Source organism: Mus musculus, chromosome 2 (genome assembly GCF_000001635.26).
Source record: "Mus musculus strain C57BL/6J chromosome 2, GRCm38.p6 C57BL/6J".
Taxonomy (NCBI): domain Eukaryota; kingdom Metazoa; phylum Chordata; class Mammalia; order Rodentia; family Muridae; genus Mus; species Mus musculus.
Genome location: NC_000068.7, coordinates 172,408,145 through 172,426,124, shown reverse-complemented (window position 1 = coordinate 172,426,124; position 17,980 = coordinate 172,408,145). Strand labels below are relative to the sequence as shown.

Genomic DNA, 17,980 nt, shown 5'->3' with positions numbered 1-17,980 from the left:
TTGGTCATGACATTTTGTCACAGCAAAGGAACTAATCCCACCCACCCACTTTCCCAAGTTGCTTTTCTTCCTCTCAGTTCAGAAAACACACCCATACCCCCGAGTTGCCTCTACTTGTCCCGATCCTGCTACTGGGCCTTGAACCTTTTCTTTTGCATCTAACAAACCACTACACAGCACTCATGATATCGTCGAAACGCATCAAAGTTGGACGATTCCCCCTATTCCTCTATGTGTTATACAAATTATCTCACAGAATAGTCCTGAACATCTGTAGTAAAAATGCAGGCATGGGGAAGTTAAATGACATATCCAAACCACCACATAGCTTATACTGTGCTCTTTCTCCCTCCCTCCCACCTTCTCACTTTCTGTGTGTGTGTGTGTGTGTGTGTGTGTGTGCCTGTGTGTGTGGAGGCTAGAGATTAACATTGGGCATCTTCTTCCTTTCTCACCCCTCACCTTGTTTTTTGAGACAAGAGTCTCTCATTGAATTTAAAACTCACTAGACTTGTTGGTCCACCAGCTCCAACAATCCCCTGGCCTCCATCTCCACAGCTCTGGGACTCCTGACTTATGCCCAGCACTTTAAATATTATTTTTATGTATATGGGTTTTTGACTGCATGTACTTGTACCGTGTGTGTGTGTGTGTGTGTGTGTGTGTGTGTGTGTGTGTGTGTGTGTTAATGATGGAAGCTAACAGAGAGCATCAGATCCCCTGGACTGGAGTTACAGATGGTTGTGAGCAGTCATGTGGATGCTGGGAACTTGGGACCTCAGGAAGACCAGCACAATGGTCTTAGCCAACTCGCGCCAGCTCCACTTTTAAAAAACGATGTGAGCACAGGGGATCCAAACCCATGCCCTTATGCTTGCAAGATAAATGCTCACCAACAGAGCCATGCCCCAACCCGCTGCCCTAGCCCTGAGTACCAGGGCAAGGAGGGGTTTCACTTCCAGTGCAGTAGAGTTGGTTATGGGGACCCTGCACCTGAGTGCTGGCCAAGTGCCACAGTTTGAACTTGGAATGTTCCTCGGTGTTGAGGGCTTGGTCCTTAGCCTGTGCCGCTGATAGAAGGTAATGAACCCTTTGGGAGATAAGGCCTAGTAGAAGGAAGTTGAGCCATCAGGGCCATCAGCTTGAGGGGATACTGGGACTCCAGCCCTCTCTTCTCTCTTCTCTTTGCTCCCTACTCTCCATAGAGCAAGCATCTTCTTCCATCCTGTGCTCTCTCTCTGAGATGTACCACCCCGGACCACAGTTTCCAAAGCAACCAGACAACCAATTGTGAACCCTTGAGACAGCGTACCTTCCCTCTCCATAAACTGTTTACCTCAGTATTTCAGCACAGCAGCAGAAAGAAGACAATCCATCTAACTAATAAGGTTCCCAGAGGATGCTTAGTCCCCTAGTGCCCCATCCCTGCTCGGTTGGCACTCACACTTGCCTGGCTGGTGGAGGAGTGGAGCAGAGCCTTCTGGGAGCTGGTGGGTATGTCATAGAACTGCTGCTTCTCCAGCCTCTAGGGAAAGACCACACAGTAGGACAACTTTAACTTCTCTTTCCAAGGGTTTTCCCACACAACGCCTACGAGTTCAGTGTTTTCTCCAATGAAAGACACAAATCCCTGGGCGTGGTGGTGCACACCTTTAATCCCAGCGCTCGGGAGGCAGAGGCAGGCGGATTTCTGAGTTTGAGGCCAGCCTGGTCTACAAAGTGAGTTCTAGGACAGCCAGGGCTACACAGAGAAACCCTGTCTCGAAAAGAAAAAAGACACAAATCCCTGAACACTTTGTGGCTGGTAGTCGTGATTCATTCTCTCTCTCTCTCTCTCTCTCTCTCTCTCTCTCTCTCTCTCTCTCTCTCTCTCTCTCGTGTGTGTGTGTGGTGTGTATGTGTAAGCATGGGTGTATATGTACCAGGACCACAACCTTCTGCCTTGTCTGAGGCAGGGTCTCTTGTTTGCTTCTTTGTCTACCTGGCCCTACTGCAGATTCCCCTGTCCCCACCTCCCATTTCACTATAGCAACACTGGGCTGAGCGCCTCAGTACTGTGTCTGGTTTTGTGTGGGTTCTGCCGATCTATACTCAGGTCTCCATACACCTGTAAGCACTTTATCTATGTGCTGCTTCTCCAACCTAAGGGTTTCTGATCACCATATAATGACTGTACATAATAATGAGCTTCACTATGATGACGGACTCGATGCTTTAAAAGGCATCATCTTAGCTGAAGGTATGGGGGTGGGGTAGAGAGGTACAAGCACAGATTTATCCCAGCCGTCACCCAAACAAACACCGGCAGTTATCTTGAGGGAACCAGCCTTCAGAATGAAGGAAGCCGCAAAGGCAAACAGCGTGGAGAACCCAGAGATGGCACCAAGCCTCAGGCTGGGGCAGGGTTTGCAGAGTGAAGCTCACCTCAAGGGTTGAGAAGCCCTGCCTCTGGACAGGCACGTCATACACCTGGGAAGGAAGTGTCGGCAACGAGGCCCTCGTCGGTCTGGGAAGCACAGAGAGGGCCTTGGAGAGAAAAAGAACAAAGTCACCTTCCGGACAGCAAAGATGGCCACCAAGCGTTTGTCTGCACTAGCGGGTGGGTCTGCCCTTGAGGCTGTCAGGCTGAGGGTGTTGTGGACGCAGCCCAACACACAGTCCCAGATGTAAGTGAAATATAAGATCTGTTTGCAAGCTTTAAAAGCTTGATTATACAATTCTCAAGCATGAGCTTTATAAACGGCAGCGTCATGTCGCTGTTGGAAGTCACTGCTGGAGTCTAGGTAACATGGGACGCTTACAGGTGGAGCCCGCGGGGATGGGCGTGCCTTCCTTACAAGGTGGGCTGCAGTGTCTCCATCAGATTCAACTGAGAAGTGGCTTAGAATATGCATTTCTGGTGCGTATGCCTGGTGAATCTGGTGCAGAGGAGGCCCTGGGAGCCTGCAGTAGAGACAAACTTGTCTCATGATTGGGGGCCAGCCCCAAACAACCCAGGAAGTCAAGAATGACCTTAAATCCCTATCTTTTTGTTTCCACATCCCAAGGGCTAGGAATACAGGTGTGTACCACACTGCACTCAGCTTTACACGGTGCTGGGGATCAAACCCAGGGCTTAACCAGGTCTTCATGTATGCTAGACAGGCGCTCTGCCAACAGAGCTCCACTTCCAGCCCTGTTGTGTGGTTGTGTGGTGTGGTTTGGTTTGGTTTGGTTTTAATAGGCTGATGAATACTTGTTGCCAGGACTCCAGAACAAAGGAAAAAGGAAATAGGACTCGTCCTACCAAGGCCACAGGCTGAGGAGTGAGGCAAGAGAGGAAAGTTACTGAGAGCCCAAATGAGGGTGAACCGCCTAGCTAGGTCCTAAGGAACCAGGCATTGCATAGGGCACTTGCCAAGTTGGATCACTGAGGTGAGGGTTCGGGATTTGAATATGGAGCTAGGGCAGCAGATATAATCCAGGCTGAGGAGCAGCTTCCGAGGACCAGGTCAGGCTTCCTGTATTTGTCACTACCCCTAGGACCCAGCCTCGGGATGACTTGGTGAATGAAGGCACATAGCCCAGGACTGTGCCGTGCATAAAAACTCTCCTGGCCGTCTCTCCACTTCTGTCACGGGCATGGATAAAGCTGCTGTGAGGCCATATATATGCGTCTGTCCAGGCACACACTGCAGCTGCCCAGGGTCAAACCAACCCACTTTATATGGCAACTGCTTGCTTATTCACAAGGGGCAAGGTTCCCACGAGCTGGACTTTCTAAAGTACTGTCCTAAAAAGGAAACACCCACTCTCACCTGGAAACCCGAGTAACACGCATGGAGGCGGGCGCGTCTCCTCACAAGCTTGACAAGAAGGTCTAGCCTCACGTTCCGCCCATCTCCACTTCATGGTTTCCAGGGATAGACCTTGCAGCCTAAGCTTGTGCTGACCCAATAAATCCCACCTTTCCTTCAAATTACACATTCGCAACTGCTTGTGCGATACTCCCAGAACCCGGGTTCAGCAATCTTCTGAACGCTGGCTGCGGAGATGGCTCAGTTGGTAAACTATTTGCCTTTCAATCCCTAGAACCCATGTAAAAATAGCCGGGCTTGCCAGGCAATGGTGGCAGACATTTTTAATCTCAGCACTTGGGAGGTAGAGGCAGGAGGATCTCTGTGAGTTTGAGGCCAGCCTGGTCTACAGAGTGAGTTCCAGGACAGCCAGGGCTACACAGAGAAACCGTCCTCAAACAAACAAACAAACAAACAAACAAACAATGTTGACTATGTCTGCACCTATTTGTAACCCTAACAACTGAGGAGGTGGGGGTCTCTGGCCATCCAGGGCAAGTTCCAAGCAAGTGAGAGACTTTGTCTCAAAGAACAAGGTAGGGCTGGTGAGAAGGCTCACTAATTGGGTAAGGGCGCTCACCACGAAGCCTGATGACTTGTGCTCAATCCCAGAACTCACGCAGTGGAAGGAGAGAACTGATTCTAGTAAGCAAGCTCCGCCCTTCACGCACTGCTGTGGCAAGCGAGTGCCTCGAATAAATGTAGGGGAGGGGTTTTCTGTTTGTTTTTGAGACAGATCTCACTCATCTAGTCCCAGCTGGCCTGGAACTTGCTCGGAGATCAGGCTGGCTGGCCTCAAGCCCACAGAGACCCACCTGCATCTGCCTCTTTAGTGCTGGGATTAATGACACGTCCCACCACGCTCTGCTTAAATGTGGCCTTAATAGCAAAAACCGGGGCTGGAGAGATGGCTCAACAGTTAAGAGCACCGACTGTTCTTCCAAAGGTCCTGAGTTCAATTCCCAGCAACCACATGGTGGCTCACAACCATCTGTAATGGAATCTGATGCCCTCCTCTGGTGTGTCTGAAGACAGCTACAGTGTACTCATATACATAAAATAAATAAATAAATCTTAAAAAATATGTTTAAAAAAATAGCAAAAACCAAACAAGGTAGACAACTTGATGTTGACCTCTGACCTCTACATGTCTATGGGCACAATCTCATTTACACACACACACACACACACACACCTACATATTAGAAAAATCAAACCCTAGTTCTGTCCCTGGTATCGTAGGCTGATTGGCCCAGGACCAAACTCATCAATGGTTGGTTAGATTACATGTTGAATTAAATCCATATCCAGCTTTCCCTGTCCCTGCCTCCATAGACCTTTCCCAAGCTTTTCCTTGCTCAGAGCCGCAGAACTTCAAATGGATGACCTTGTGTGTCACATGTGACTGTGAGAACAGTCCACTCAGGGACTTTCCTGTGTGTGCCACTTCAGAACTGTCCCATGTTTCTTGGGAAAATGTTAAGTTCCAGATAGCATTTAAGGAACAGGCCTGAGTGCTGTGGTTTCCAGAGGCAGGAGAGGCACTTCCAAAAGGCTGTCAGCAAGAAATCTGTCCCCTTACACTTGAAATACCAAAGTGTCCCTTCTCAGAATGGAAGTGTGTTCTGTGTGTGGTTTTGTGCGTGCATGCGTGTTTAAGCGGGGTTTCCACATTGAATACAGGAAGCTGGAATGGAAAGTAAAAGAAAACACAGAAGAGCGGAAGCTACAGGAGGAAGGCGCGGAGCTTCTGGAAGCTGGTTTTGATTTCTCCTTGTGGATACTAGTAGCTGGGCTGTGCCTCCAGCGTCTGGAGAAGACAAATTGACAAAAACTCTATAGAAAGAATAACTTTGGGGCCAGCGAGATGGCTCAGTGGGTAAAGGTGCTTGCTGCCAAGTTTGGTGGCCTAAGGTCGGTTCCTAGGACTCATGGGTAAATCAAGAGAACAAACTTCCACAAGTTGTCCCCTGACCTCCATAAACATAAAATGTGATTTAAAAAAAAAAAAAGAGGAAAAACTTTTCTAGATAACCAAATATATATGCTTTAAAAAAAAAAAAAAAGAGTAGCTTTAGCCAGGGTCACATAAAAAAGGCCACAGAGAACAGAGACACCGAGGATAAAGGTCTGCCTTCAGAGTAAGGTGGACACAGACTGGCTTGAAGGTGTTAGTTCCCACCCTGGGTTCCCACTGGGCTCACCAGGGACGGGCGGTTTGACCTCTCAGGAATCAATTTCATCTTGTGTAGAAAGGAGAGCTATTGGAATCCAAAGGTCCCCAGAGGCATCCCCTGGATGGACACTTCCGATTCTGGCGCAGAGATGAAACTCTCACGACCACTTGAGAAAAAGTGGTGCATTCCAGCCACCTTGGCTTTTCAAGCTGGGCCACTCTGAACCTCGGGAGCCTGGCACTGGTATCAAAGGAGCCCATGACATGTCCTTCTCCAGCTGTGGCTTGAACATGCAAACTGTGGCAGAAACAGCTCAGAGGGCTGGGTTTGGACTCACCTAATTCTATGTATTCCTGACTGGAACTCCTGATTGGAACACATTTTCTGGGCAGCCTCAAACTCAGGGATAAATGGCAGATGTCTGAGCAGGGAAGGCATCCATGCCTGTCTTCATTCACAACCAATCGCTGGCTACTCTTCTGGGGTGTATGGCTCTTGTCTTTTGGGGAGGTAGAGGAAACTATTTAGAATCTCCTAAAGGTACAGCTAGGAGCTGACCTTAGGTGTGGTCAGTCCAATACACTCCTAGCTCATGAAGAAAGGGACAGAAGGTACTGGAGAGTTTGCAATGCCCTGGGTTGATAGTAGCTGCCTCTGAAATCAAAGTGTGTGTGTGTGTGTGTGGGGGGTGCCCTTGGATTAGAATAGCTTTTTAAAATGAAAGCGGGAGGGGGAGGGGGAGGGGAGAAGGAGGAGGGGGAAGGGGAAAGGGAGGAGGGGGAAGGGGAGAGGGAGGAGAGAAAGAGGAGGAGGAAACCGGAATGTAGTTAGGACAGACACGGAGAGAATCTGAAGGAGGAAAGGCAAGGCCATTCCCCAGGGGTTTTCTGCGGTCCCTGGGAGAACCTGCTCGGAGACAGAGGATCCAAGTTTCCTTCCAGCCATTGTGGTTTCTCTTGTTCACCACAGCACCCCCCCCCCCGCCCCCTCCAAGGATGCATACTCTGACAGGCTTCGCTTCAGCAAGACAGATCTCAATGCTCGCACAGTACCCATCCTCCTGGATTAAGCTGTGATGGGAAACTCAGTTTCCCCTCGTATCGTGTCAGTTCCCAGTGAACAGGCTACTGTTGGGTTGAGTCACTTCGTTTATTCAGCAGTAGAGCCTGGCCCTGTGCTGGGTCCTGAGGGGTCTTGGCATCAGTGGGCATCACATCTGCTTTCCTTTCGGGAGTGAGATGGAACTTGGCCTTCCCCCCCAACCCCGACCCCCTTCAGTGGTTTTGGAAGACAATGCAAATGAAAACGGTCTGGCGTGATTTCTTCTCTGCACTTTCAGTTATTTATAGTAAGTGCACACATGGGGGTCCCAGTGTACCTGTGGGGCTAGGGGACAACTGTGGAGTCTATCCTCTGATCACAATGTGGGCTCTGGACATCAAGCTCAGGCCACCGGGCTTCTTTTTGGTAGGAGCCTTTCTTTACCTGAGAAGCCATGTCTCCACCCCACATGACTTGGTCTTAAAGAAATACCGCCAAAGCCTGTCTTGAGTCAGTGGCTCAGACAGCAAGCAGTTGGGTGCTGGGATAATTTGTTCCAGAAAAGACAAATAGGGCCCACCTTGTGGCAGTGTCTGGGGGCTACAGCCAGCACCTGTGTGTGACAACTGTCTGTGCTTGGAAACTGTCTTGCCTTGGAAAATATGAAGTATTTGACATGTTTGAAGGGACAGTTCCTGTTTCCGGGCAGTGTTGGAAGCTGTGAGCAGTGCTTCAGGACCCTGCCACACAGACATCAGAGGCAGCGGTCTGTCTTTCTGTCTACGTGGAGTTTCCTAGGACATCAGTTGGCTTCATGGCCTGGCGAGATGTGCTATTTGAGTGTCAGGGTTAGGAGAGGCCTATTGTCACTGAACACTGAGGCCAGTGGGGTCTTGTTTGTGTGTTTGGTGTTTGTGAGACAAATCTTCATGTAGCAAAAGCTAGCCTCAAACTCACTACATAGCTGAGGCTGTTCCCCAGCCCCTCATCCCCCTGCCTTTATCTCCTGAGTGCTGGGGTTACAGCCGCGCCCCACCCAGCCTGGTGTATGCAGTAATTGGGATAGACCAAGCATACCAGGTAAGCACTCTACCAACCGAGCTTCAGCTCCAAGCTGCTTGCACTGTAATTTTAAAGCCCCAGGAAGCCAGGGGTGTGAGGTGAGTGGTTCCTTTCGCCTTTAAATTCCTTCCTTAAGGCCCCAACGATGTGACCACACATTTTTCAAGCTCCAGCTTCCCTCTGCTTGTAAAATTCACAGGTGTCCACGTGTCCCCCAGGGCACCCAGCATCTTCCTGATCTATTTTTTCGTGAAATATTTATTGAGGACCTGCCTCACTCAAGGTGCTGGGGACATGGACAGAATAAAAGAAAGGAAAGAAAGGTCCCTGTTACTGCCTTTTTTTTTTTTTTTTTCCTGAGACAGGGTTTCTTTGTGTAGCCCTGGCTGTCCTGGAACTCACTTTGTAGACCAGGCTGGCCTCAAACTCAGAAATCTGCCTTCCTCTGCCTCCCGAGTGCTGGGATTAAAGGCGCGCGCCACCATGCCCAGCCACTCTCTTATTTAATTTTCTCCTTACTCAATTCTACTTCCTGAGGAGAACTACCTGTGTGGGTTCTTCTAGGTCTTTCCAGTCCATGTGTTCATCTGCATACAAGAACATACATACACACACACACACACACACACACACACCAAGGTTTAATCCTTCATTAAAGGATTCTGTCTTCCTTTTTAGAACAACCACATAGAAACATTTCTTATCCCTGTGTGAATTAAGCTCACCATGATGACAGGGACAAAAGATGATTTTTCTGGGACAAAGTTTGGGGGTTGGGGTAGGAATGAATCAGCAGAGAAAAGCACATGCCACCCTGCCTGTCCCTGGGACCTGCGCATGAAGGAAGGAGAGAACCAACACCTGAGAGTGTCTTCCGGTTTGCGCAAATGTGCAGTGACCCAGGCATGCTCAGGTCCCAAATAAGTAAATGGAGGGGAAAAAAAAATCTTTCAAAATGTCTGTACCCAACACTCTCCCCTGCAAACACTTGGGGACCTGTGGGTTTTCCCTAGCACCAATGTGGTCACTTCCAACCCCCTTCTGATCTCTATTTGACCCTCTTGCATGTTTCTGTAACAATTCTAGAAGTTAATTGTCTGGGGGAGGCAGATGCGAGTCTTGAACGTTATGAGTGATGCCCTGGCCTTAACATGGTGTGAATTAAGCCATCCCTTGTTCCCCTTGTCTCCAGCGCTCTCTGTGACGTGGGGTCCTGTGAATAGCCAACAAACTCCTGCACACACCTTCAACTGATGGCACAGGTTGGTCAGTCTTGGTGAGCCGGGCAGTCACGGGGATGCTAAGCGTGTGCATGAAGTGGGGCTGGGTCTTGGGCATGCTCAGTAGGGCTCTGAGGTCCTGCTTTGCACATTTAATCTGATGCAATGGTGATGACTGCAGTGTAGTGAAGCCCCTGGGTATCCCAGTACCCTTTACCCATGCTTTCATCCGGAGACAACACTCACCTGCTTGGGGAAGCTCAGCGTCTTTTCACAGATGATCCTGGCACTGGAAGGTGACTCAGGCAATTCGTAGACTTGGGCAGTCGCTGGTGACGGCCCCTCCACCCAGCTCCTCATTGGTTCATACACAGGTCCCTGGGGTGGCGGGGAGATCAAGTCCTGCACCTGGTAAGGCGCCCCGGAGCTGGTGAGATCTGTGTCTGGGCCTCTCGGGAGCAGGGGACAGGGTCTGTCTGCAGGGGTCTCTCTGAGGACTTGGAGGCGGTTGGCTGGAGCCAGGCCTTGCCTCCCGTGGAGCAGACACCTCCACCAGCCCTCGCTTTCTGGCACATTTTGTTCCACGATGGTCAGGATGTCCCCTCTGGAGAAAGCAAGCTCGTCGGAGCAATCAGCATGGTTGTCGTAGAGTGCCCTGGCCAACAGGGTCTGGAGGAGAGAACGCGCTGTTAGAGTCCTTGGCCGAGGCTGTCCTATTATTGCCCATGGCTGCACCAGGCCACCAAGAAACTGCAGCACAAGTCTCCAAGCTGTGTTCTCACCCTCCCCAGAGGCTCTGACCCTGCTCTTTTCCTGGCTGAGACTTCCCATCCTCAGGGTTTCTGGTGATGCCACATCCTCTGGGGTGCTTTGCCTGCAACCCCAAACCCAAGCTGAGTGGCCCTAATAAGCCCTTTCTTAAATTCTCAGACAGTATGACCCTCGTGGTTACACGCAGGTGTGTTTTATGACACACATTTCAGCCAAAGTCCTGTTTATTAAAGGGGCTATGCTCCTTGGAGTTTCGTGCTTGCCTGCTGCATGATGTCACATGCTGTGTCCTGTGTATACCACCTTTAGATTGAAATTCTTAGCTGTGTACCCTTGAGTACATTATCTACCCTGTCTGAGCCCATTTCCTTATGGATGAAATGAGAAGAGTAGTGTTACCTATTATTACTAGAATTACCTATTATTAAATTACCTATTTATTATTTATTATTAATGTGCTTTGCAAACACATGTATTATATACACGCACATGAAATAAATACATTTTGTTTATCTATTACTCTGTCTCTAGCATCTGCCTCGGGCACGGGCATACAGGAGAAGCTTAAGGGATGTCTCTTAGCTAGTGGCTCACACCTGCAGTTCTAGCACTCGGAAAGCTGAGGCAGGAGGATTGAGAGTTCAAGATCTGTCTGGACCACTTAGTGAGCCCTGTCTAAAAAATAGCAATAAGTGGTAGAGTGTGTGCCTCGCCTGTGGTAGGCACATACTGAGTACTGCTGTGGGAGGGGACAAGGTGACAGCACCGTGACAAAGTTTGCATCCGTCTTCACTGTCCCTTCCCTGAAGAGCATGTCTGGGACATGCTTTTTTAGTGTGTTTGCCAAAAATACTTTAAATTTTAGCTTTACAAAAACATTTTGCACGCGCATGCGTGCGTGTGTGTGTGTGTGTGTGTGTGTGTGCGTGTGTGTGTGTGTGTGAAGTGTCTAAGGGTCATCCAAGAGGCAGGGACAGGTGTTAGCTGTCCAATGGGTGCTAGGAACCAAATTCAGGTCCTCTGAAAGAGCAGCCGGCCCACCTAGTTGCTGAGTCATATCTGTTCCCTTTTGAAGCATCTTTTTTTTTTTTAATTAGGTATTTTCTTCATTTAGATTTCAAATGCTATCCCAAAAGTCCCCATATCCCCCCCACACTCCCCTATCCACCCACTCCCACTTCTTGGCCCTGGCATTCCCCTGTACTGAGGCAGATAAAGTTTGCAAGACCAAGGGGCCTCTCCTCCCAATGATGGCCGACTAGGCCATCTTCTGCTACATATGCAGCTAGAGATACGAGCTCTGGAGGTACTGGTTAGTTCATATTGTTGTTCCACCTATAGGGTTGCAGACCCCTTCAGCTCCTTGGATACTTTCTCTAGCTCCTCCATTGGGGGCCCTGTGTTCCATCCAATAGCTGACTGTGAGCATCCACTTCTGTGTTTGCCAGGCACCAGCATAGCCTCCCAAGAGACAGCTATATCAGGGTTCTTTCAGCAAAATCTTGCTGGCGTATGCAATGGTGTTAGCGTTTGGAAGCTGATTATGGGATGGATCCCGGGGTGTGGCAGTCTCTAGATGGTCCATCCTTTCGTCTCAGCTCCAAACTTTGTCTCTGTAACTCCTTCTATGGGTGTTTTGTTCCCTCTTAACCTATTCTTGGAAATACTTAGACTGTCCAAACTGCCCTGTGAGTGGGTGGGTGGCTTCTATTCATCTTGGGAAGTGGGTCACCTCCCTGCCCACCCTACCTGTCTGGAAGAGTTTATTGGTCCAGACAGGTGATGAGTCCTGCAGAGTCACAGCATGGCTGCAGAGATTTCCCCTGGCCCCCATGGTGAACCACAAACACAGGGACTTTCCTATTGAGAACTGGCACTCCTGCAGCTCCGACTACCCTTTCCATATGTTAACACATCTTCCTCCAGATGGTCAGCAAACATTTACCTAATGCTGCTGTCACGTGGCACTGACCCTGCCCCCTCCCCGCCCCCAACCATCCTTCAGTGCCTAGGCACTCTTGGGGTCCAGAAGCTTCCAGGCCCTCTGTGGTTTTCTATCTCCCATACTTCCCCACCAGCCTTCCATGGTCTCTCTGGCTGAGGATTTCGGTCCTGCCCACGCTCTCCCCTCCACCCCCAAACACACCAGCAGCTTTTCACCCATTGAAATTCCACGCTTCTAGACTCTTCATGAATGCCACTTCCTGAGAAAAAGTGTTCTTTGATGCCACCCTGCAAACCAAACTGGTTCTTCTAGCCTGTTTAGGATCTTCCCATGTCTGTCTCTAACTCACAGAGGACAACCATCCCTCTGACTGTCTCCCACGAGAGCAGGGTTCACACCCTCCTCCCTCTCAGCTGTGTCCCCCGGGGCCCACATTAGCCCTTGGTTGGTTTCATGATGGACAGGGCAGAGCCACACGCTGCTGGGGCTGTTGAGTCTCTAGGAGATAAAAAGTCAGAGCAGGAACACCTAGTTCTGTCTAGAGTGGGAGACAGGCAGTTTCCTGTGACACTGTGGTGGCCCTTTAAGCACAATGTAGAAGGAATGCTCACAGAGCTGGAACCAGATAAATGCTGGAATTGCCCTGGAATGTGGTGTCATTGTTTCACATGGAGGCCTGCAGAAACCAGCTGGGTTGATGTGCTAAAGGGCAGGGTTACAGACTCTTGTTGCGTGTTGACTAAAGGCTCAGACTTGGTAAAGCAACGGGATCCTTTCTAGAGGTTTTGTTTGGCTTTCAAACTTTGCTTCTCTGCCGTCTAGGCTGACCTTAAACTTCTGATCCTCCTGTCTCCACAGAGTTCAGGGACAGTGTGTGAGCCACTACACCTGGCAACTTGTTCTATTTCTGTAGGAGAGTCACAATTTTACCTTGTTGAAAGCTACTTATTAGTAATTCTATTTATTACTTAGGGGTCTGAGGCAGAAGGATTACTGTTAGTTTGAAGCCACCATGGGACACATTGTACGTCCTAGAAGTGGGCTCTGAGGTGAGAAATCCTGTCTCAAAAATAAGAGAGAGGGAGAGAGAGAGGGAGACAGAGAGAGAGGGAGATGGAGAGGGGGAGGGGAGGGGGAGGGAGACAGAGAGGGGGAGGGGGAGAGGGAGAAGGAGAGGGGGAGGGAAGAGAAAATTGCAACTTAACTATTTATTTTGGGAAAATGAAAAGCAAACGCTGGCTTTCACCCTTCACCACTCTTGTGAAATCTACTCAAAGTGCTTTTGAAGGGAGGCTTGCCACTGAAGCGTGCAGCATCTATCTGGTTCCCCGTGAGTGTCACACTGTCCCAGCAGCTGTGGCTTCTTCTGGGGAGGAGGGGCATTTCCAGAGAGCAATGGATCTTTAGGATCATCCAAGCCAGGAAACATCTGCCCCTCAGGGCACCCACAGCTGCGCTGGATCACCAGCAGCTGCCTCATTCCTGAGATACGGTTGGTTGGTTTCCTCCGACTGCCTGCCTGCCTGCCGCCTGGCCACGTCTTGAAAAGCAAAAGTAACCTCTAAGTGTGTCACAGAACGAGTCCCTTCTGTATAGTAGTTCTTTATAAATAGCACAGAGTGCCTTTGGAACATTAAACAGGCAATTATTATGATTCCCCAATTAATAAAACAACTAATTAAGTGTCTAATTAATAATTAACCAATTAATAGCCAAGTGATTAATCAAAGTATGAATTAATTAGATAATTAATTAATTAATTGAAGTACTGGGGATGGAACCTAGGGCTTCACGTCTGCTGGGTAGGCAACAAAAATTCCCCTAGTGTAGGTCACCAAGTTTTAATAAGAGAGACAATTCCGGTTTGTTACACAAGAAGAAGGAATCAGGCAAGGTGGCCCGGTTCCTGTAATGGATTCAAGCTTTAGGAGGTGGAAGCTGGGAGTTCAAGGTCATCCTGGCCTATAGAAAACCTGGTCTCAAAAGGTCAAACCAAACCAAACACTGCAACAGCAACAGCAACAGCAGAAGAGGAGCGAACCCCACGTGGTAATTCTCGGAACAGAGTGAATTATATGGGATGAGACTTGGTTTTTAAGTTGAGTGCTCAGACATTTTACATCACGAACTCCCAGAATATTTCAGATGTGGGCTGTCTTATCTTCATTTTACAGGTAAGAAAATAGAGGATCAGCGAGGTCTAATAACCTGTTCAAAGTCCCTCGGGCTCTTGGGGTTGCTCCCCATCTATCTTTGACTCACATATCCCTTCTTGGTCTCCAGCAAGAATAATATAAGACTTGTGTGTGTGTGTGTGTGTGTGTGTGTGTGTGTGTGTGTGTGTGTGTGTGTCACACACACATCTAAGTCTGTCTAAAAACTGGAATTGCTCACAACTGCATTAGGATACCAGCTAAGCCCCCCGGTGGCTTTGAGGCCCCACGGTCCACCCTCAGGCCTGCTGATCCTGCCCTCATTAATGGTCTTCCAGCCATATTGTTGATTGACATTTCCATAATGCTTCCAGCCCGGGGCTCATCCCTTGCCATTCCACGTACCCAGAACATTCTTTCACCAGATCTCTTCCTGACTAGCTTCCAGTTCAAGGGTCACCTCTTCCAAGGCCACCTCCCTCTATGCAGAGTTGGACTCCCATATAAAGGCCCTATGGGAGGACATAGCGAGGCGAGTCATAGCCAGTGTGTCACGTAGGGAGGGGAGCCAGCACAGCAGCCCCCCATGGTGACAGCAGGCAGTGAGTCATCACTGTGCACCCAGGCTCCTGGCACCACTGTGCTCAGGGCTTTGAAAATAACACATGGAAGCAGTTGACCGCCGCAGCTATGCAACCTGACAGCTGTCCAGCGGTCGTCAAGGATGGCTCGCAAACTATTTTTTAATAGCGTGTTAATTTGGAAACGTTGGCATGGATACTTTAGGGATGATGCAGGACACACGACTGTCTCTGCTTCTTGTGGGTGGGCACACGGGCAGCTAGAGTTCACACATAAAAGGAGAGGTGTTCTTATTTTAAAACTTAGAAACATTTTGTTTTGTGTGCATAGGTGTATGTGCACTTGTGTGTGTGTGTGTGTGTGTATGTGTGTGTGTGTGTGCTTGCATATGAACCACAGCATGCATGTGGAGGTCAGAGGACAACTTGCTGGCGTCAGTTCTTTCTACAATATGGTCTCCAGATAGAACTCAAGCCAACAGGATGCAGCAGGTTTTTCCTTACTGCCCTTTAGCCAGAGTCTTCCCACTGGCCCCAGGGGGTTCTTCTTCATTCTTGCTTTTATGAAAAAAAAAATTAAACAGCTGTCCTGTGCATTCCATCCATCCTGTAGGTTGAGCTATGTGGGTTTTGGGTTTTGTTTTAGATAATCCTTAGTTTATTCTTTACTTATCTTTATTTTTATGTTATTTCGTATATGTGGCTATTTTACTTGCATGCATAGCTGTGCACCATGTATATGCGTGGTATCTGAGGAAACCAGGAAAGGACCTCGTATTTCCTTAAACTGGAGTTACAGACAGCTGTGAGCCACCATGTGGGTGCTTGGAATTAAACCCTGGTCCTCTGGGAGACCAACCAGTGCTCTTAACCTCTGAGTCATCTCTACAGGTCCTATGGTTTGGACAGGATCTCGTATAGGTACACTGGTCTACATTCCCTAAATAGCTGAACTTCTAGTGCTCCTGTCTCTAACCCCTACATTCTGGGGCTACAGATGTGTGTCACCACAGCTAACGTGGGAGAAGTGTCTGGTCTCCTGCCCACTGCTCACCTTTCAGTCCCTCCCTCCGACTTCCCTGCTCACACATCCTCAAGCCCTCCCCTGGACCCTCACACTTGTTTCTTCCTCTGCAGGCAGGCCTCCTCCTCACCCTTCATCTGACCAAGCCCTCACTCTCAGATAGATGTTTCCATGGCCACATTTGCACATACTTATCTCAATAAAACAGTCAGGAAAAGGAGGAGAGAGGAATAGGTTTCTGTAAGGCAGATTATAGCCTTAAGGACAAAGAACAGGAGTGAGCTGGTGGCAAGGGGTACCTTGTGCACCTGCAAAAATCAGTATGCAAACTCTATTCAGCTGGAGATATCTGGAAAGTCATCCACTACCCATCCATCAACCCATCCAACCATCCATCCATCATCCAATCATCATCTACCCATCATCTATCCATTCATCCACCCACCCATCCATCCATCCATCCATCATCCATTCATCCACCCACCCATCCATCCACCCATTCACCCATCTACCCATTCTTCATCCATCCATGCATATTTCATCCACCCATCTACCCACCCACCCACCCACCCATCCACCCATTCATCCATCCTTTGCCCACCCATCCATTCATACTTCATCTACCCATCCATCCACCCATCCATCCATCATCCATCCATCCATTCATTCATCCATCCACCATCAACCCATCCATCCATCATCCATCCATTCATCCATCCATCCACCCATTCTTCATCCATCCATCCACACCCATCCACCCATCCATCCATGCATATTTCATCCATCCACCCATCTACCCACCCACCCACCCACCCACCCACCCACCCATCCATTTATATCCATCCACTCACTCACCAGGACACAAATATGAATGTGCCCCTGCCAGGAGCTCCCTAAAGGCACCATAGTAAGCATGACAGTTCCTAATCTATATAATGGACTTTCTTATGCATAAGGCTTGTTACTATTCAACCTCCACAGAAGTGAACATTGAGTTCACAGAAGAAGACAAGAGGCTTTTTGAGTGGGACAGAAAAGACAATATGGGAAATTTTAAGAAGCCATGCCTGCTGTGGGGAAGCTGTGGTAGGAGAGGACTGAGGGAAAGTTTCCTGGGACAGTGACTATCTGGGGGTGAGGACTTAGTCAGAGGGAAGGTGTTGAGAGGGGCCTGTCAGCAGAGGAGGAGAGATGTGGGAAACCCCAGGCAAGGGTGTGAGGGTGAGTGAATGGAGGAGTCACAGGCGCTGGGAAACAAGCAGCTGTGTGGCCTTACACAGTCGCCAGGATTCTGATTTCTGACGTGGCTAATTATTGAGGTTTGGTCTTTTGTTGCATACTGTAACGTTAAGTGCGGGGGCGGGGAGGGGGGGGCGAGCCTTCGTGGTCTCAGAGACAAAAGATTTTGTATGTAGATCCAAGTGACCTATTCATAAATAAAGATGCCAACACCCAATAGCTGGGCAAAAGAGACATAGGTGGGGTTTAGGATTTGGAGCTTTCGGGAGATGGGAGTGAGGGGTGGGGGTGGGATGAGAACCACGGAGGGAGAAGAAGGTTAGGCAAGTCATGAAAATGTGGCCCTGAGGGTTGGCTAGTAGGAGTTAAGAGCAGCCCAGATAAAACATAGAAGTAATAACTTGGGGTTATCAATAGAAAACTAAATTTTAATAGCATAGAGGGTAGATATCTGCCCAGCTCTTCTGCAGTTTAAGGCTTATTGTAAATAATAAGAGTTGTGTGTCTTTTATCTGGGAACCAAATGACCAAAGGCGGAGAAGAAACCCCGAAATGGGATTAAAAATTTAAGCAACGGCTATTATTTGTAGTCTGGGGAAAGTGGACTTGTGGAGTTCAAGGCGAATGGGCTGCTGGAGGCCACAAATGGGTGTAGCCTACTTTCCCATGGCTGCAGGAAAGGTGCAGAAGTGCTGGGTCCCCTGGAAGTGGGCCTCACAGAGGCAGGGGGCTCACGCTGGGGGAGCTGACAGGGCCACACCATCCTACCTCCAGCAAGAGAAGCGCAGCAGTAGCCTGCCCTAGCTCTAAGCAGGACCAGCAGCAACCACAGCTCCATCCCAGCATCTGTGTTTTCCCTGTGCCTAAGCCGGAATCTGCTCTGCAGGCTGGATGGGCACAGTTCCCACACGAGAGGAGCCAGTCCCTCAGC

At 49.2% G+C, this 17,980-nt stretch overlaps 1 protein-coding gene across 7 annotated transcripts in view; it reads right to left on the bottom strand.

Moving 5' to 3' along the window:
• Cass4 (Cas scaffolding protein family member 4) overlaps nt 1-17,980 on the bottom strand; it is a 40,109-nt gene that overhangs the window by 7,628 nt on the left and 14,501 nt on the right. For 4 of the 7 annotated variants that reach the window (NM_001379465.1, NM_001379466.1, NM_001276422.2 and 1 more), the window contains exons 2-4: nt 9,583-10,005; nt 2,425-2,526; nt 1,445-1,525 (exon numbers count right to left, since the gene is read on the bottom strand). In NM_001379465.1, the coding sequence (NP_001366394.1) occupies nt 1,445-1,525; nt 2,425-2,526; nt 9,583-10,005 (606 nt within the window). The remainder of the gene's footprint in view (nt 1-1,444; nt 1,526-2,424; nt 2,527-9,582; nt 10,006-17,980) is intronic. The other 3 variants (NM_001080820.3, NM_001379467.1, NM_001276423.2) reach the window with 1 other exon arrangement.